This window comes from Canis lupus, chromosome 21, assembly GCF_048164855.1.
Source record: "Canis lupus baileyi chromosome 21, mCanLup2.hap1, whole genome shotgun sequence".
Taxonomy (NCBI): domain Eukaryota; kingdom Metazoa; phylum Chordata; class Mammalia; order Carnivora; family Canidae; genus Canis; species Canis lupus.
In genome coordinates this window covers 31,736,036-31,754,085 of record NC_132858.1, presented here as the reverse complement: position 1 = coordinate 31,754,085, position 18,050 = coordinate 31,736,036, and the positions used below count along the sequence as shown (strand labels likewise).

The following is an 18,050-nucleotide window of genomic DNA, read 5'->3' as shown; positions in this document are numbered from 1 at the left end:
CCGACCCCCCCCTCAGCTGCTCCCGCCGCGCAGCCCCCTCCACGGTGCTCGGCGCACTCTCCCGGGGCGCAGGTGTCTGTTAGTGTCCCCGGGAGCCCGAGGGCATCCCCGCCCTCCTGGGTCCTGCTCCAACTCCCTGCGAGCCCCTTTCCGCCTGGGAAGGTCGGTGCAGCTCCTGCTTCTCTGGGACGGGGCTCTCCTGTCCTGGGGACACTCGCCCCGGCCTCAGCCCGGCTCCTCGCGGGGCCCCTCCCCCTTGGAGGCCTTTTGTTTCCTTATTTCTTTTTCCCCGTCTTCCTACCTTGATAGAAGCCGAACTCTTCTCACTGTAGCATTCCAGGTGTTCTCTCTTTAATTCTCAGGCCGAATTCATAGATTTTCAGGAAAATTTGAAGGTTTTCTAGGTAATTTGGTGGGGACAGGTGATTTGGAGACCCTACTCTTCAGCCATCTTGCCCCTCCCCCTCCTGTATATTCTTTGAATTCACTTAAAGTTGATTTGAGATCTTCTACAATGTTTAGCAAAAGGACAATTGCTAAGCCTTGCTATCTGAAAAACACTGGGGGGGAAAAACACGGTTTATGCTAATTGACAGATGGCTCACGGCCATAGGTTCCTTTTCATAAAACTTTATTTTTTTATCCCTTCATTTGGGATGAGGTAATCACATTAGTGAACTTTTCTTTTTCTGGACTTAATGGTTTTAGAGGTTTATGAACGACATCACATTAACTCCCGTGAGAAAATGCAACACATTAAGGCCAACACTCCCACTGGTGAAGTGATGTATGAAGTACAGATAGTCAAAGATGACTTAAATATTGCCCCTACCAATAAGAGTTTTTGTTAAGCAAGAGAAAATTTGTAAAGAGATATAATAAAAGGATTAGTACGATAACAGGGGATTTAGAGAAAATATTAAAATTTTGTCAGATTGTTTCCGGTTAGCTATGTTTTAATAACCTTGTTTTCTAATGTGCAAGGCTAGGAATAGATTTTAACAGTGTATTTATACAGTTTACATTACTTTTCTGAGGAATCTGGACTGTAATTTAATGTTGAATACTGTGAAAGTGGGATAATGTTTTGGCAATAAACTAGGCTTTCACATTAGCCCTTTCATTTTTTTTAAAAAATTTTGTTTATTTTTCATAGGAGACACAGAGACACAGGCAGAGGGAGAAGCAATCTCCTGAGAGAGCCCAATGCGGGACTTGCTCCCAGGACCCCAGGATCATGACCTGAGCCAAAAGCAGATGCTCAACCACTGAGCCCTCCAGTGCCCCTTAGCCCTCTGATTAACACTAGGCAACACACCACATTTCTACGTATGAGGCCAGCCATGGTTAAATGGAAAATGTTTCGTGTCGATGATAAATAAATTTATGGAACACTTACTACAGATCAGACACTAATTTTACTTCATTCACATAGTCCTGACAATAACCCTTTGGAGACTATCATGATACACACATCAATGAAAAAAATAGTGAAGAAACAGACACAAGACAGTAAAGGGAGTCACCTACTTAGGAATCATCACACAAGTGGGTTTACTTCAAAAGTTCACATTCTTAGTCTCTGCCTGTATGTCCCCTTCAGGTAAGAAAGCTGCATGATCCACTTCAAGGAGAAAGGTTCAGGGTCACAAGTCTCAGATATGAGCTTATAGGTGGAAAGTATGGCTGTAGGAGGGAGCAAATGGCTAGCAAATCACAGACTGTTCCTGAGACTGTATGAATCGTTTATTTTGATTTCTTTAGGAAATGAAGCCGAGAGAATATATGAAAAAAATATATATATGAAATGCATAGTTCACTTCTTTGAGTGAGGACTCTTCTTGCCTGGTGTTCAGCTTCTGCCCCATGGGTAGGAAGTACCAAGAATCGCATTAATAAACATAGATCTTACAAAGGCACATGTATTTAATTGGCATCTTTTCAGTGTGTGCATATGGGGTGCCTCACACTGAGAGATAAGTGCATGCCCCGGTGGCGGAAACATAGTTTGCAAAATAGTTGTACTGAAAGTTTGTTCTCTTACCATCACCTCACCATCAGAAATAGCTGGCATGATCACAGTATCAGAACAGCTGTGCTATTTAAAAGTGTTTTGATTCCTAAACAGCCTCCCACTATTACTCCCTGTTTTCATCCATTTGTACAAATGAGTTATTATTTGAACATGAAACAGAGCAGGAGAAAATATGAAAGAAATATGCTATGGTGCACATATTTTCAGGCACAGTGGTCATGGGTGCAACTGATTTGCTAATTACACTCAGTTTATACATTATTAAAAGATGATTCTATTACCAGGAAGCCAGAGTTGAGACAGTCCAGATTGGTCTGTGACAGTTTCCTTCTGTTTTTTTCTTTTTTGACATAATTTAATTCTGAGTCAACAAAATGTTTTTCTGTATCATGCATCTTGACAGTATTAATTGAATACTTCCCCTTAGAATTTGAATCATTGACAATGAAGCCAAAATTTTGTTTCTAAAGGTTAATGATCAGTCAGTAGTTTTCTTCGCAGGCATGGTTGTTCCCTATAAAAAGGATCTTATTATATTGTCACACAGTTTAATACTCAGCTTGCTGGGTGAGAAGGAAAACGGATCCATTGCAGGGTGAACGTAGTGTCATGATTACTGAGGTCAAATTTGCTTGTTCAAGAATCTGCTTTGAATTTTGGTTATTCAGCTGTGTTTACTAATAAACTATGCAAGCATATAAACAAGGGTCCTAGAGACACAATGGCTAGACTTTCTGTTTCCAAAATATTGGCCCAAAGTGCAAAGTCCATTCACAGAGAGTACATTTCTGTTGGCTAAGCAAAGGATTGCTAAGCAAAGGAGATGGAATTATTCTAATTTTGTGGTAGTTTTGATGGCATATTCCAAACATCTAAGGCATATCCTAGGTATTACTACCAAAGAACAAAAATAGACTGAATCGAATATAAATACATACCTTTAACTGCTACTGAGAGCTTAAAGAAAAACAAAGGAGGTAATGATAACATCTTAGAACTCAAAGGGATTTACATTTCAGTCACTGACTCAATTTTCAATTAAAGATTCTTTTAAAGAGCTACTAAAAGTTCCTCATTTCGTTTGTAAATGAAGGAAAGAAAAAATGATTTTGAAAGATTAAGACTGACTGTTTATGGGAACTAGAATGGATTTTTCAGGAACATCCAGAAAAATGCCATTTTTACAGGAATTTTTTCCTAGTTTTATAATGTGGATCAGTGGTTCACTTCAGTATTCTCTAAAATTTCATGGACTCTGGGTTTTGATCCAAACATAAATATTTGGGGGGGTTAAATATTAGCCAAAGCTTTGGAGAAGATTCTTGAATCTCCTCCGTATCCCCTTGGGACTGTGGCAAACCATTTTCAGCCTTGTGATAGAGTACCGCTGCAAATACCTCTATCAGTTTGCCTCTTTGAGGCCCATTCTAGTTTCAAAGCAGTGATGTGCTCAGGATTTCACACCCCCAGGGTCAACCCTTAACCAGTGGAAGATTTGGTGAGTGACAATTGGTGGATGACAGGCAAGCGCCCCATAGTTTCTCAGAAGGGAGTCAACAGAAAGGAGCATCATTTGCCACAGCAGAAACCCTCTCATTAATATACATTTTCCTGGCATTTCTTCCATTTCTGTCTCACTCATCTTACTGCTTCCCCATTCATGTATTTCCTAAGATCACCTAGACTCTATGCACATGAGTCCTTGTCTCATAGTTGACTTTAGGGATCACAAACTGAAACACATTGACTTCCAATTTCTATGAAGAGATACTTAAACATTTTCTAATATCAATAACCAAAAATTCAGTAGGACTCTTGAACATCAAAAACTCACTGAGCAATATTTTGATGAATTAAAGTTTAATGATTTAATGCCATATGACCCACTGCCTGTCTTTTGGTACAAAAATGAAATGAGAGTTGCTCCCACTTGTCCTAAATTTTTGGTTTTGGTGGTTTGTGAAACTTAAATGTTGCTTTACTGTTTATATTTGAAGAAAAAGGAGAGGAAGGAAGAATGGGAGAGGAAGAGAATGGGAAGGAAGGAAGGAGAAAAGAAATATGGAAGAAAGAGAAAGAAGGAAAGAAAAAAGGGAAAAAAGAAGAAAGAGAGAGAAAAGAACTTGGCCAATTCTCTTACCATTAAGAGAACAACTTACATGACTGATGCCAAGAATGTGGAGATGTCCTCTCCAATAGAACATACGCCAAACCACTTATGTCCTCTGCGTTTAACATGATTTTTTTTAACTGAGTAATTCTAATTTTGTTTTTAAAAAGATCACAATTTTAGATGAACTATTTGCTTTATGATTCTCCTTTTTTTCCCTCAATAGTACTTCCCATTTACTTTAAAATATGAACAAAGTAAGCCTATCATACTATATTTGGTAAGAAATTAAATGAAATGGTATTATTTCTGCATCTTTTCAAGAACTACTAGCAGCCAATAAAACAGGAAATTCTCAAGTTCTGGAGTTTATATTGGTTTTCTTTTTTCTTTTTGTAGTGAAAATATATTAATACAGTATATAGGGATTTTTTCCCCTCAATTAAAATCCCGAAGATACTTACCAGTGAAAAAACAAACAAACAAAATCTCGAATTAGATGTTTGAGACAAATATAAATAATAATAGAAAAACATAACAAATAATCATTAAATAATTTAAATTTAATTTTATGTAATTAAGGCAACAAAAAAATCACAGGGAGAGGACTGAAGGAGACAGGTGAATAAATTGTCAGAAAGGCGATTTAGTCTGCCAAATCCTAAACAGACATAGATCTACCCAATCTAATCAAATGTCACTTGAAAACAGTCATGGTCTTGGGGCCCTGGGGGCTCAGGGGTAACCCCGGGTCCCGGAATCGAGTCCTGCATCCAGCTCCCCACGGGGAGCTGCCTCTCCTTGTGTCTGTGTCTCTCATGGATAAATGAAACCTTTTAAAAAAATAGTCATCAAAAAAAGGTGAAAGCTTTTTATAATTATACTTGTCTCATAGACAAATGAAATGGCTATTTCAGAGAAATTTTGTTTTCCCAATTTGTTATGTCTTCCTGTTGACATGCTCGTTACTTTATAGGGTCAAAGTGTCTCTTTGAAAAAACTGCCCTTTTCACATCCTCTCCCTTAAATACAGAACTTATACATTTTTAAAGTAGTATATCATTAAGAACCATAAATGAATTGAAACCTTTATGAAAATTTTCCTTTCCATATATTGACATACATACAATTCACTTTTCCTTTAACAGACAAAAGTAAATCTTGCACCTTATCTAGCCTCAAGGTAAGAGTCATCACCCTTTTAGTTTGTAAATACATTTTGTTAGGCATTACATTAACTAAAAAAAATTAATATTGATTGATGGATAATTTCCAGCAATCCATATCATCACAAATAACACACTTATTATTTTTATGGTAACTGTATGGGCGTTCATCTGAATAGTAAATTTGCAGGATGACCTCCAGGCTCAGTTGAGACTAGCTTTCCTATCTCATTTTCCTCCCTAAATTCTTTTCTGCCTCCTCTCTATGATGAAAAAGGAGAGAATTACCTCTTGATCAAAAGCCAAGAATATGACTAAATTAAATGAAAGTTGTCCTCTTTCTTCCAAACCTTCTATATTTTGGCTAAAACACTTCCTGGAGACAGGAAGCAATTAATTACGTGTTTTGATTTTTTATCGTCTGCCTCTCCATCTGGTACTTGACTGCACATTATATATAGGAGGGTGTGAACAGAAGATGGTGACGATGTCAACTAAGACTAACACTTTTGCAGTATGGAAGTAAAGAAGCTGATAACATAATTATGACGTTGAAAGACAAATTATGGAAACATGCAACAATGAATAATTGGAAAATTGGCTCTGTAAGTTGGAGTATATTCTTAGTTCAAAGATGTGAATGAAAAGTCATGTGTAATGAATTTCTTTTCATCAAACAAAATTAGAATACAGTTTCTCAGCAATATTAAAACTAACATTTAGGCTTAATATTATTTTAAAAGCCGCAGCTTTTTAATTAATCATTAACCATTAATTTTTAATTAACCATATTAATTTTAAATAATAAACTATTAATTATGTAGATATTCAAATAGATCATTTCTCTATATATGAATATTAATTTCATTTTAAAGAGAAGAGATCTAATAAATAAAATAAAGCATTAGAGAAAGAAGGTATAGTGTGTTGACAGATGTCCTTTAAAAAAGCCAACACCATGTCCTACTCCTTGGAACTTGTGACCTCATTTGTAAAAAACCAGTCTTTGCAGATGTAAATAAATATCTCAAGTGAGACTGTACAAGACTATGCAGGTGGCCTGGATATCCAATGACAATTGACCTTCTAAGAGACAGAAGAGGAAAGAGAACAGAATAGAGGCCGTGAAGCATAGAGGCAGAGATTGGGGTTACTTAGCGAGAGAATACGTGGAATCCCCAGAAGCCAGAAAGAAGCAAAGAAAGATTTCCTTTTTAAAGTCATACATATTATTTTGCATTCGGACACACATGGGATGGGGGCAAGAGTTTTCATAATGTATTTTAGAAAACTGTCCGTATTTTCTCATGTTCATCTGAATAGAAGACCTAGACACAAAACAAGTTACCCGAGCACTCAGTCTTTTTGAACCCTGTATCCAAAAGTCAGGCCTTTCCCCCCACTTCCTGTTCATAATCATTATAAACAGAGTCCATAGGCTTTAGAGACCTGCCATTCCTGTGACAAGGCTCTTGAAGACCCTGAAGCCTATGGTACATGAAATGTGGTGCTGAAAGGAAGTGCAGGGCTATTTTTTTTAGAAGCAAAAGGGATTGAGGCTCTTAGAATACTTCTTTGCCTTCTCTACTTACATCCACTGCCTAGATGCAAGCCAGAGTATTCATTTGTCCAAATCGAATACCCACTAAATAAATATATCATGGGCAGCAACTCGAGATTCATTTTGGCCAGTCAACAGGTTGAAATTACTAAGTGTCCACTGGTCACTGTGTGCGTTATAAGAGTATTTGCTGGCCAAAGATGTGGCCCTTACTGTGGTCCAGGTCATTGCCTCCAGGGACATAGAGCTTTTGAGGAGAGTTCAACACTAAACACATCTTGATTTTGGGCTTTTGGCTTCCAGGACTGTCAGAGAGTAATTTCTGTTGTTCAAAGGCACTGATTTTCGGTAATTTGTTACCACAACCCTAGGAAACTCTTAGAGAAGGTGGCAATGCATTTTTTTTTTATAGTTTACGTCTTCAATTATCATTTATATAGTCAGTATTACATATTAGGAATTAAAACTTCTATTCTTTATATTCTCCAACACTAGTTAGTGTAATTCTCACAACAACCGAAAGTATGTACCAGGAAAGTAGAGAAGTGCAGCACACATGACGTCACTGGCTGGGGGTCCCGTGCCACCCAAGTGGTGGGACTGGGATTTCTAACCCTAGCTGGGCTCTGGGGTTTATGTGCTAAATTGTCCTCTTAGATGAATTGAGGCAAAAACAGGTGATAGAATTCAAAGTAATACTCCACAAAGATGCTTTCATCTTCTTTTGAATAAGACTGTGAAGACAGGGAATTTGAGTCTTTGAAAATCAGATGGGCCACACAGGAGGATAAACAAATATATCAGTAATGAATCATGGTGTTCTTCAGGTCTGTTTTCTCCTTCCTAACACCAAAGACTATCTGGCTTATGCTGGCAAAAAAATCCAGTTACACATCTGCATCTTTCAGGTTTCAGTGGATTTGGAATTATGCAATGAACCTTCCCAACTAAAACTGCATGGAAACTAAATGCTTTCACTTACCTGACTGTGTCATTACTTTAGCAGATTATTTTAACAGGTGTAAGGAGGAGAAGATACTTATGAATGCAAACAAAAATGAACAAAATATTTCAGCAGATTAGAGCTTGTTTTTATGTTTTCCCTGAAAACCCATAAATTTAAACCAACCTTACAACTTTCTCTTGAGGGACGCCTGGGTGTCTCAATCGGTTAAGCATCTGACTTGATCAGGGTCCTGGAGTCAAGTCCTGCATCGGGCTCCCTGCTCAACGGGGAGTCTACTTCTTCCTGTACCCATCCCTGCTGCGTGTGCTCTTTTTCAAACAAATAAAATCTTTAAAAAAAAAAAAAAACCAAAAAATTTTCTCTTGAAAACAACCATCCATAATTTCAAGGCTGGTACTCATGCACACTCTCTCCATATATATAAAATATAATTTATAAAATATAACAGTTCTATATTCATAAAATAATATGTGTATACTCTAATATTTTTTCCTTAAAAGTTGTTTAACCATATTCTTGTTTTTAATACATAATATTTTGCTTTGGTTCTGTGGCCTAAAAATACAAAGCAGTGGATCTACCCAGTTCGCTCACTGATCAAGAAATTCAAAGCATAAGAAGCTTGCCAGGCAGAATGTTGGTGTATTATCCTAAATCCAATAACAATTGTCCTTTTAAGAGATAAAAGGGCATCCTGTCTCAGACATTTTCAAGAAGTAGGAATTTTTAAAATAAAACTCTTATGAACATAGGTCTATTTATTTCAAATCCATTTAAGTCAATATTGATTTTACATGCAATGTCCACTCCTGAAATAAACCTGTTACAGATGGTCTGTATACCTTTGGCATATGAGTTCTTTCATCTCTAAATTTTACTAACCATTTCTTATACTACCAGTGTGACTTTTTACGAAGTATTTACAAAGGCCTGGACTGATGAAATGTTCTCATGTGACTGTTTCTGTGGCTTCTCTGTCCATGTCCTGGCTCCCTGAATTGAAGTACTTACTACCAAGAATACCAGTCCTAAGCTGTTACCATATAGTGCAAGTAAGTGGTAAAGAATGAATTAATGGAAAAATATTTGATTTGTTGTATTTTTAAAATATCAACTGAAATATTTTAACAGTCATAAATTAAATACATATGTATCTTTTTAAAAGTTTTTATATGGAGTTTTACTTCTGCATTCTTTAAATAAAGAAGAGTGGATTTTTCCATTTTCTTTCTCTCCTTTTTAAATACAAACTTACAGTATTGATGTATCAAAAACATGTAGCGGCTACCACAGAAAACAGTATGGGAAGTCTTCAAAAAAATTAAAAAAAGAACTACTATGTAAAAAAAAAAAAAAAAAAAAAAAAGAACTACTATGTGATTTACAATTCCATTTCTGTGTATATATCCAAGAAGAATTGAAAGCAAGCTTTCCTTTTTTATGATTGTATTTATTTATTTATTTTAGAGAGAAGGTGAACTTGCACACATGTGGGGGAGGGGCGGGGGGACAAGCAGACTCCTTGCTGCGTCCAGAATCCCACGATGGGCTCCACATGAGTCTTGATCTCAAGACCCTAAGACCATGACCTGAGCCACAGCGAAAAGTTTGTCACTTAACTAACTAAGCCCCCCAAGTGCCCCAAAAGCAGACTTTCAAACAGATCCTGTAACTGCCATGTTCACTGTGGTACTATTCACAGTAGCCAAGAGGTGGGAGCAACCCAAGTAACCTTTGAGGGATGAATGGATAAACAAATGTGATGAATACATGCAATGGAGTATTAGTCACCTTTAAAAAGGAAGAAAATGCTGTCATGAACTACAGTATTGAAGGAACTTCAGGGCATTATGCTAAGTTTGATAAGCTATTCCAAAAAAAAAAAAAAAAAAAAACCCACTGTATGATTCCTAGAATAAGAAGTCTGAAAAAAAAAAAAAAAAAGAAGTCTGTAAAGAAGAAATTAGAGTAGTGTTTACCAGGGACTAGGGCAGAGAGAGAGAAAGGGAAGTTGTTGGTTAATAGATACAGAATTTCAAATTTGAAATTTGAATGATGAAAAAGTTCTTGAGAACTGTTTCACTACTATTTGAATAAACTTAACATATTGAATTTTACACTTTAAAATGGTAAATTTTTATATTACGTGCTCTTTACTGCACTTGAGAAAAAACACGAAGAAGAAAATCTCTGAAGCAGAAAGATGATTCATTCTTATAATATAGTTCACATTGCAAAGTAATAAAATGAAGGTATATTTTAAAACATCTGCCAGAGGAATTTCATTTTGGTTCCTTAATCAGGTACTTCTTAGATACTATGTTAGATGGTAAAGTCTAAGGGAAAGTTTTTGATCTAATTCTTCATGAGGTTGGGCAGAAATCCTTAAGCTTAGTGAAAAACGCTATAGAAAAGAAAGAAACCAACAATGAAAAAGATTTGATTTGACTTGCTTTGGTTGCATATTATTGATCACCTGTCATCATGCACCTAGCATTCGTGGGTTAGCTTATTTATTTGAATGGAATTAAAACAATATTTATTGGTAAAATCAGTAATTTTTTATGTTCAGCTTATTGCGGAAGAAAGAAGTAACTCATAATCTTTTCAGGTGTTTTTCTATCACCTCAACTTTTAATATACAAATGCTTTCCATAATTGCTGAAGATCTGTAGGTGTTCCTGAGGAAATGAAAATTTGTTTATAGAGGTCAACTGAAAATCCTTGAGTGTGAACATAGATAAGCATTGTTAATTGTCACTCAGAGTTTTTTTTAGTTTTGATCATCTTTGTGTTTCAAATAATTTTTTTTCTTTGTAGAAAGAAAAATAAAAAGAGGCAAACAGAAGAAAATACTTAATGTCTCCACAATGAACCTCTATAAGACATCAGCGTATGTGTCTGTTTTCTTTCTTCATCTACATCTTATACCTCCACACACACATACACAGGCACACCCCCACACACACAGCTTCTATGAAACCAAGCTATTGTGTAATTCATTCTCTTTGGCTTTATTTGTCAGGAAGTTGATTATTTTTTCTGCCCTTTTATTGATGGAGTTGCTCTTTGGTGTGCTCTTATTTTTGTTCTGATTTCATTTGCAGGGGTACCTGTTGCATTATCTGTAAAGAGAGTTGAAATTCTGGTGTCTAGAGTCCTCTCCTGACACAGTGATTCTAAATTCTATCCACAATCCCCAGCCACGACTACGGGGCCGCCTCTGGTTCCCTGGCCCACGTTACTGTGAAGGGCTGACTTCTCTGCGTTCCCGTAGCGACCTTACTCGTACAACCAGCGTGGTATCTACAAGGCAGCTGATCTCTGAAATTTGGACAACCCTAAGGATAGACCTATGTGTTATACTCCTTCGTGTTCAACATAAAGAGGATGCTCATTATCAACACAAAAAGTAATTCTCAGCTTTATGGTATTGTATTAGAAAGTCAGTGCCTGTTTCTTAATTAATTTCTTATCTTTCTCTGGGGTAAAATCTTTTAATAGAGTTTTCACCCAGGAGACTGATTTGAATGTAAATGAGAGTCAGTAAGTGTCATTTCTTTTGTTTCATCCCTTTCCCCCTTTGCATCCTCGTTTAGAAGTATTGTTTTCCTCACCAAAGAAAGAGCTTTGAACCAATAGATGTTTAATCATAGTCTGGAGATTTGTTAACACATAATTAAAATATGTAGTTGCTTGAGTTATTGAACAATAATGATTTTTTGATAGGTCTCAAGTTACCAGATATGCACTTAAGACAGACCTCAAAAACCCCTGTTTGCATATAGGTACATAGAGAATCATTAGTATAGACATGTGTTTGAAATCTAGCTTTGCTATTTATTTGAATTTAGAAAAGAAAATGGGGATCCCTGGGTGGCTCAGTGGTTTAGCATCTGCCTTTGGCCCAGAGCCTGACCCCAGGGTCCTGGGATCTAGTCCCACATCGGGCTCACTGCATGGAGCCTGTTTCTCCCTCTGCCTGTGTCTCTGCCTCTCTCTCTCCATGTCTCATGAATAAATAAATACAATCTTAAAAAAAAATTTAAAAAAAGAAAAGAAAAGAAAATGAACCATTCTGCAACTGTTTCATCTGTAAAATGGTAATGATAAGTAAGAACTCTCTTGTATTTTTGTTGAAAGGATTCCTTAAGATGAGGTACATAAACCACTTGGCATTTCTTGGTATAGAAAGCCTCAATGAGTCGTGTTGTTAGCATCCCCGTTATTGTCTAGAGTACATTATTCCTCACCTTTAGCCATGGCTTGCTTTGGATTGTCAGATTAATTTGTTGTTGTTGTTGTTGTTTAAGATTTCTTTTATTTATTCATGAGACACACAGGGAGAGGCGGAGGCGCGGGCAGAGGGAGAAGCAGGTCCCCGTGGGGAGGCGGACGCGGACTCGATCCCGGATCCCGGGGTCACGCCCTGGGCCGGAGGCGGGCGCACAGCTGCTGAGCCCCCGATCCCTGTCCGACTAATTTGTGGGACCTCAATGGAAGGCGTGTGGGGAAGTAGAGGACCCGTTGAGCCTCAGATCACGGAGCCTGGGGCCTCCAGGCGGCGGGGACTCCTGGGAACACACACTTGCTCACCACCGCGCCTGACACACGTGCGTTGCACGGATGGGCTGAGGGAGGCCCCAGGGGCTGGAGTCAGTGCATCTGGTGACGCAGGCAGGAGGGCGCCGGCGCGGTGGAGAGGACACACTCACCTGAACAAGTCGGGGGCGGCAACGACAGAGGCCCCGAGACCCGGCGGGCACCGCTGTTGGTGGAGCAGCGGCCCGCGGCGGGGCCCCGTCCTGTTGTGGGACTCCCGGGGGGCCCGCTCGGCTGGCGCTGGGCGGCGGGGACCAGGACGCTGGGGGGCGGGGACCAGGGTGCTGGGCGGCGGGGATCAGGGCCCTGGGCGGTGGGGGGCCAGGAGCTGGGGCCGCCAGGGTACAGAGCTGGGCCGCCGGGGGCCAGGAGCTGGGGCCGCGGGGTGCAGAGCTGGGGCCTCGGGGTGCAGAGCTGAGGCCGCTGGGGTGCAGAGCTGGGGCCGCGGGGTGCAGAGCTGGGGCCGCCGGGGTGCAGAGCTGGGGCCGCGGGGTGCAGAGCTGGGGCCGCTGGGGTGCAGAGCTGGGGCCGCGGGGTGCAGAGCTGGGGCCGCCGGGGTGCAGAGCTGGGGCCGCGGGGTGCAGAGCTGGGGCCGCTGGGGTGCAGAGCTGGGGCCGCTGGGGTGCAGAGCTGGGGCCGCGGGGTGCAGAGCTGGGGCCGCCGGGGTGCAGAGCTGGGGCCGCGGGGTGCAGAGCTGGGCCGCCGGGGGCCAGGAGCTGGGGCCGGGGGGTGCAGAGCTGGGGCCTCGGGGTGCAGAGCTGGGGCCGCTGGGGTGCAGAGCTGGGGCCGCGGGGTGCAGAGCTGGGGCCGCCGGGGTGCAGAGCTGGGCCGCCGGGGGCCAGGAGCTGGGGCTGCGGGGTGCAGAGCTGGGCCGCCGGGGGCCAGGAGCTGGGGCCGCGGGGTGCAGAGCTGGGGCCTCGGGGTGCAGAGCTGGGGCCGCTGGGGTGCAGAGCTGGGGCCGCGGGGTGCAGAGCTGGGGCCGCCGGGGTGCAGAGCTGGGGCCGCGGGGTGCAGAGCTGGGCCGCCGGGGGCCAGGAGCTGGGGCCGCGGGGTGCAGAGCTGGGCCGCCGGGGGCCAGGAGCTGAGGCCGCGGGGTGCAGAGCTGGGGCCGCCGGGGTGCAGAGCTGGGGCCGCCGGGGTGCAGAGCAGGGGCCGCTCCCCCGGCCACTCAACCCTGAGGCTTTCGGTTCTGTAGGGGAGTTGACGACACGTCCACCCCTTGTCCAGGAACCCCGCCGGGTCCGTGCGGCAGGGTTCAGCAGCTTGTCCACTTGATATTATAGAAAACCTCAATATTCAACAGGGGAGAGGAGCCAAAACAAAGTCTCTTAAATGTTAATGGATTCAGCTCAATTGTGAAATGTCAGCATCACTCTGCCGTCTTGCCTTAGGACCCACAGCGCTACCTGCCTTAGGGCATGCGCCAAACTCTGCTAGGAAAAGGCCAGAGACACTCGGGGCTCCGGGGTGGAGCGCCCGCCTTCGGCTCAGGGCGTGACCCCGGGGTTCCGGAATCCAGTCCCGCGTCGGGCTCCCGCTTGGAGCCTGCTTCTCCCTCTGCCTGTGTCTCTGCCTCTCTCTCTCTCTCTCTCTCTCTGATGAATAAATAAATAAAGTCTTTAAAAAAAAATAGAAAGAAAAAGGATCAGCATTTAAAAATATCTTCCAAAAAATAAAAATAAAAAAATAAAAATAAAAATCTCTTCCAATTTCCTAAAGCTGGATTAGAAAAATACACTGTCTTTGTTCCTTATTAGGCACCACTGTCACTAAGTGTATCCGATCATGTGAGCATAACCAGTTAGGCACCGGGGACTGACCGTAACCCTCCTACAGCACAACACAGCAGAAGACGTGGGGGCACCTGCGGGCTCAGTCAGTTAAGCCTCTGCCTTTGATGTGGGTCCTGGGATCCAGCCCTGCTTGGGACTCCCTCCCTCTCCCTCTATCTCTGTCCCTCCCCCTTGCACTCTCTCAAATAAATAAAATCTTAATAAAAAATGTGTTGAAAATTATCACGCTGATAGGTATTTTATAAATTTGTATTTTACTTATATTTTATATATAGCTAAGAGTAGCAACTAGTAAAATACCCAGTTTTTTCAGTCTTTCTAATTACAAAATCATACAGATTATAACTGAAAAGATTTATATAGTAGAAATCACGTGACTATCTTATATCTGAGGTGAAATTTCCACCCCCCTCCTGAAATTTTTATTCTGTTTATTTATAAGAAGCCATTCTCACTGGCTTCTATAAAATCATTTACACCTAATTCTTTAAACATTAGTCATTTTCTTTAAAGATGAAATTTAAGATATCAAAACAACAAAGGGATGAATTTCTGAAATTTATCTTCTATCATAAAGAAGGCATTTTTTAAAAGCTTAATTCTTTGCAGTTTTCTAGCTAATTTTATATAGAAAAAATGAGCTTATCTCAGCATAACGTTATTAAAATAAGCTTGCTTTTGCCTCACTTAAAAAATTGATAATTTTTGCTTAAATTTGTCCATAACAAAAGGTGTTCAGTTTTTCTGTTCCATTGTAAATAAAGACAAACTTTAAGAGTGTTCTTTTATAAATCTCAAGACAATTGTATCTTAAAAAAAAAACCAAAAAAGCAAAAAATCCAATTTCTCAGTGGTGTTACAATCACTCAATCATGTCATAAGCACTGAAAGAAATTAGGCAAGAAATAAATAGCATTCAGTTCTGTCACATTGTAAAGGATAACGATCTCAACTGAGCTTGAGGGCTTGTTATCTCTGTTGACATCCATTGATACTATTCAAGATAGTATTGACATTAAATATTATTGAAACATTAAAATTTAAAGAACTATAAATGCAAGGCTATAGTTACAAGTGATGTTCCTGTGTATAAAATGTACTTTTCCTTTGTTTGTAAAAAGTCAACATTTATATACATAATATCAAGATTTTCTGTTTTCAAAGAAAGAAAGATTTTCTGTTTTACGTCTTTATTCCTTCAACCTTGGATGGCTTTCAAATGCCTTCATTAGCATAGGATTAGGCTGTTTCAAAATACTGTTTCCTGACCACGAATATTGGCAATGTGATGTACTAGGTGAACTTGTAACTCTTGACTGATATCAAGCCTTGGCTAATGTCCTCTTTCTGAGAGTGCTCTACTGCAATATTTTTGTGCTTTGTTGATTTTCCTAGTCAGAATAAGTAGCTAATGTAGGAAAAGTGGCTCTTGTTCACTGTGATTTTTATATTCATGTAAAATGTTCAGTATTATTTTACAGTCTTCTTAAATGCAATCGGAAAAACTAACAACACCACCAAGAAATCTGGTATTCTCGTGGAAGAAGGTGTACTAATCTTGGCTGTTTTTCCAATAATGTGTTTGGCACTTAGTGCTTATAATAAACAGCTTTCTTTCTGTGCTCTGAGGGAATCAGATCTTTCACTGAGCTAAGTATTGCCCCAGGCTATAGAGAAGATGGAAAGAATGTAGAAACCTCAAAGTTGGCTTCCATGAACACCTGGTCATTTATTTGAGACAGTAAATGGGAAGTATGGCAACTAAAAAATAATCCATTTCTAGACTACCATCATATATGTGCATTCACTTGTTTTCCTCCTTTACCACTTGGAATGATATTATGGAAGATAATCCTTCAGATTCTGGCTTGATTATCTAACTAAAGTACAGGATTAGTCACCAATCTTTAGACCAGATACCTAAAGAACTACCAGGTCATTAGGACTGGAAATCATAGTACATGGATAACTTAGGGAGATTTTGAAATCTTAGGGAATTTTTGAGCTCTTTGAAATTAGTCTTATGAATTCTTTTTTTTTTTTAATTTTTTAAAAATTTATTTATGATAGTCACAGAGAGAGAGAGAGAGAGAGGTAGAGAGACACAGGCAGAGGGAGAAGCAGGCTCCATGCACTGGGAGCCCGACGAGGGATTCGATCCCGGGTCTCCAGGATCGCGCCCTGGGCCAAAGGCAGGCGCCAAACCGCTGCGCCACCCAGGGATCCCTTATGAATTCTTTTAAACATTAGGTATATTTGTGATTTTTTTAGAGATGTGGAAACATATTTAGCATTGAGACTCATCTCTGTCCCTTTTTGTTAGTTGCTATTATGGCTGTTCATGTTCCCTGAAAGGTAAGAAGAAAAATTATCCCATTGTCTTTTAGAGTAAAATTAACCACAAATAATAGTTAATAAAATATGCTATCACATGACTTATATTAAACTTTTGTAATAATATTATTATTATTATAGTCTTATTGATTAGAAAGTTTAGGCTTAGAGTAGTTAAATGATTAGGTGCCCAAGGTGCCCAGTTTGCAAGTGGTAAAACTGGAATCCAGAGTCAGGTGTAATGATTCAGACTTTGAGTTCCTATTAGCTGCTACATTATACACTGAATCATTGGGCTGTATTAAGACATCCAGTATAACCATTATATTTGTAACTATGCACAGTCAGACACACTCCCCTGGAAATGAATATGGGTATGACAGGGACCTCTTTTTCTTCTCCTATCTTTATGCTTATTGGAAACTTTCCTAAAAAGTGAAAGGTCAGGGGCACCTGGGTTGCTCAGTGGTTGAGCATCTGCCTTTGGCCCAGGCCGTGACCCTGGAGTCCCACATTGGGCTCCCCCCCCCGGGAGCCTGCTTCTCCATCTGCCTCTCTCTCTGTGTCTCTCATGAATAAACAAATAAAATCTTAAAAAAAAAAAAAAAAAGTGAAAGGTTCATCTTATGAGAATATTTTCCATAAATTCTGAATATTTGCATATGTCATGTTATCATCAATACAGAGCTCAGTGATGAGCATGGCTTCACACATTGAGATCTTTAATTTCCATTTAATAAACAGCTCATAGTTTGTTTCCAAGTACTCATGAAACACAGGTCAGGGTAGATCTTACCTTCAGGCAAAATCAGTAACTTGCTATATATGTAATTGACTTCAGAGGTGCCAGGAGAGATATCCTGCATCATCCTTCCCTTTTCACTTCCTTCTCCCACTCACCATGGACTCCTCACCTACTTATCACTAAAGTCTGATCTACCATGATGCCCTAAACATGAAAAAGCCCCCAGTGGGGAAAGGATTGGTAGTTGGAGGTGACTACAGGTTTGGGGCTTGATGTACCCCCATTCACAGAATTTAGGACAAGGCAGTCTCTCACTGGAGAAAAGTTATAACAAAGGCAAAAATAAAACTATGTGCCTTTAAAATTCTAAATGATGTTAGGGCCTAGAAAATGGGATTCTTTTCATCAATATCATTATAGAATTTCATAAAATTAGCTATATGGAAACTTTAAAAAATCTAATCTGATCCTTTCATTTTCAGATACTATTTTAGAAGTGATGTTTAATTTTCCTCATAAGATTTTGGTTGGAGTCAAAAGAAAAATCAGAAAAAATATTTTTAATGCTATTATTTTAAACTCTTTTTTTTTTTTTTTGCTTTTCTTCAAACAATTCTATTGTCACTCCTATGGTAAATTACAAACATGGCCACAGATCTTACACTCCCTATGCACACTTACTTTTGCTATATACCTTTGTTTCTTGTTTTGTGGTAAAAACATTTAATGGAAAAGCA

General features: G+C 39.9%; 1 protein-coding gene across 1 annotated transcript in view; it reads left to right on the top strand.

The window, feature by feature from the left end:
* Positions 1–698: 698 nt before the first annotated feature.
* LOC140613243 (uncharacterized) overlaps positions 699–18,050 on the top strand; it is a 75,382-nt gene continuing 58,030 nt past the window's right edge. The window contains exons 1-2 of the mRNA XM_072791796.1: positions 699–840; positions 10,996–11,251. Coding sequence (XP_072647897.1) covers positions 699–840; positions 10,996–11,251 — 398 coding nt within the window. The remainder of the gene's footprint in view (positions 841–10,995; positions 11,252–18,050) is intronic.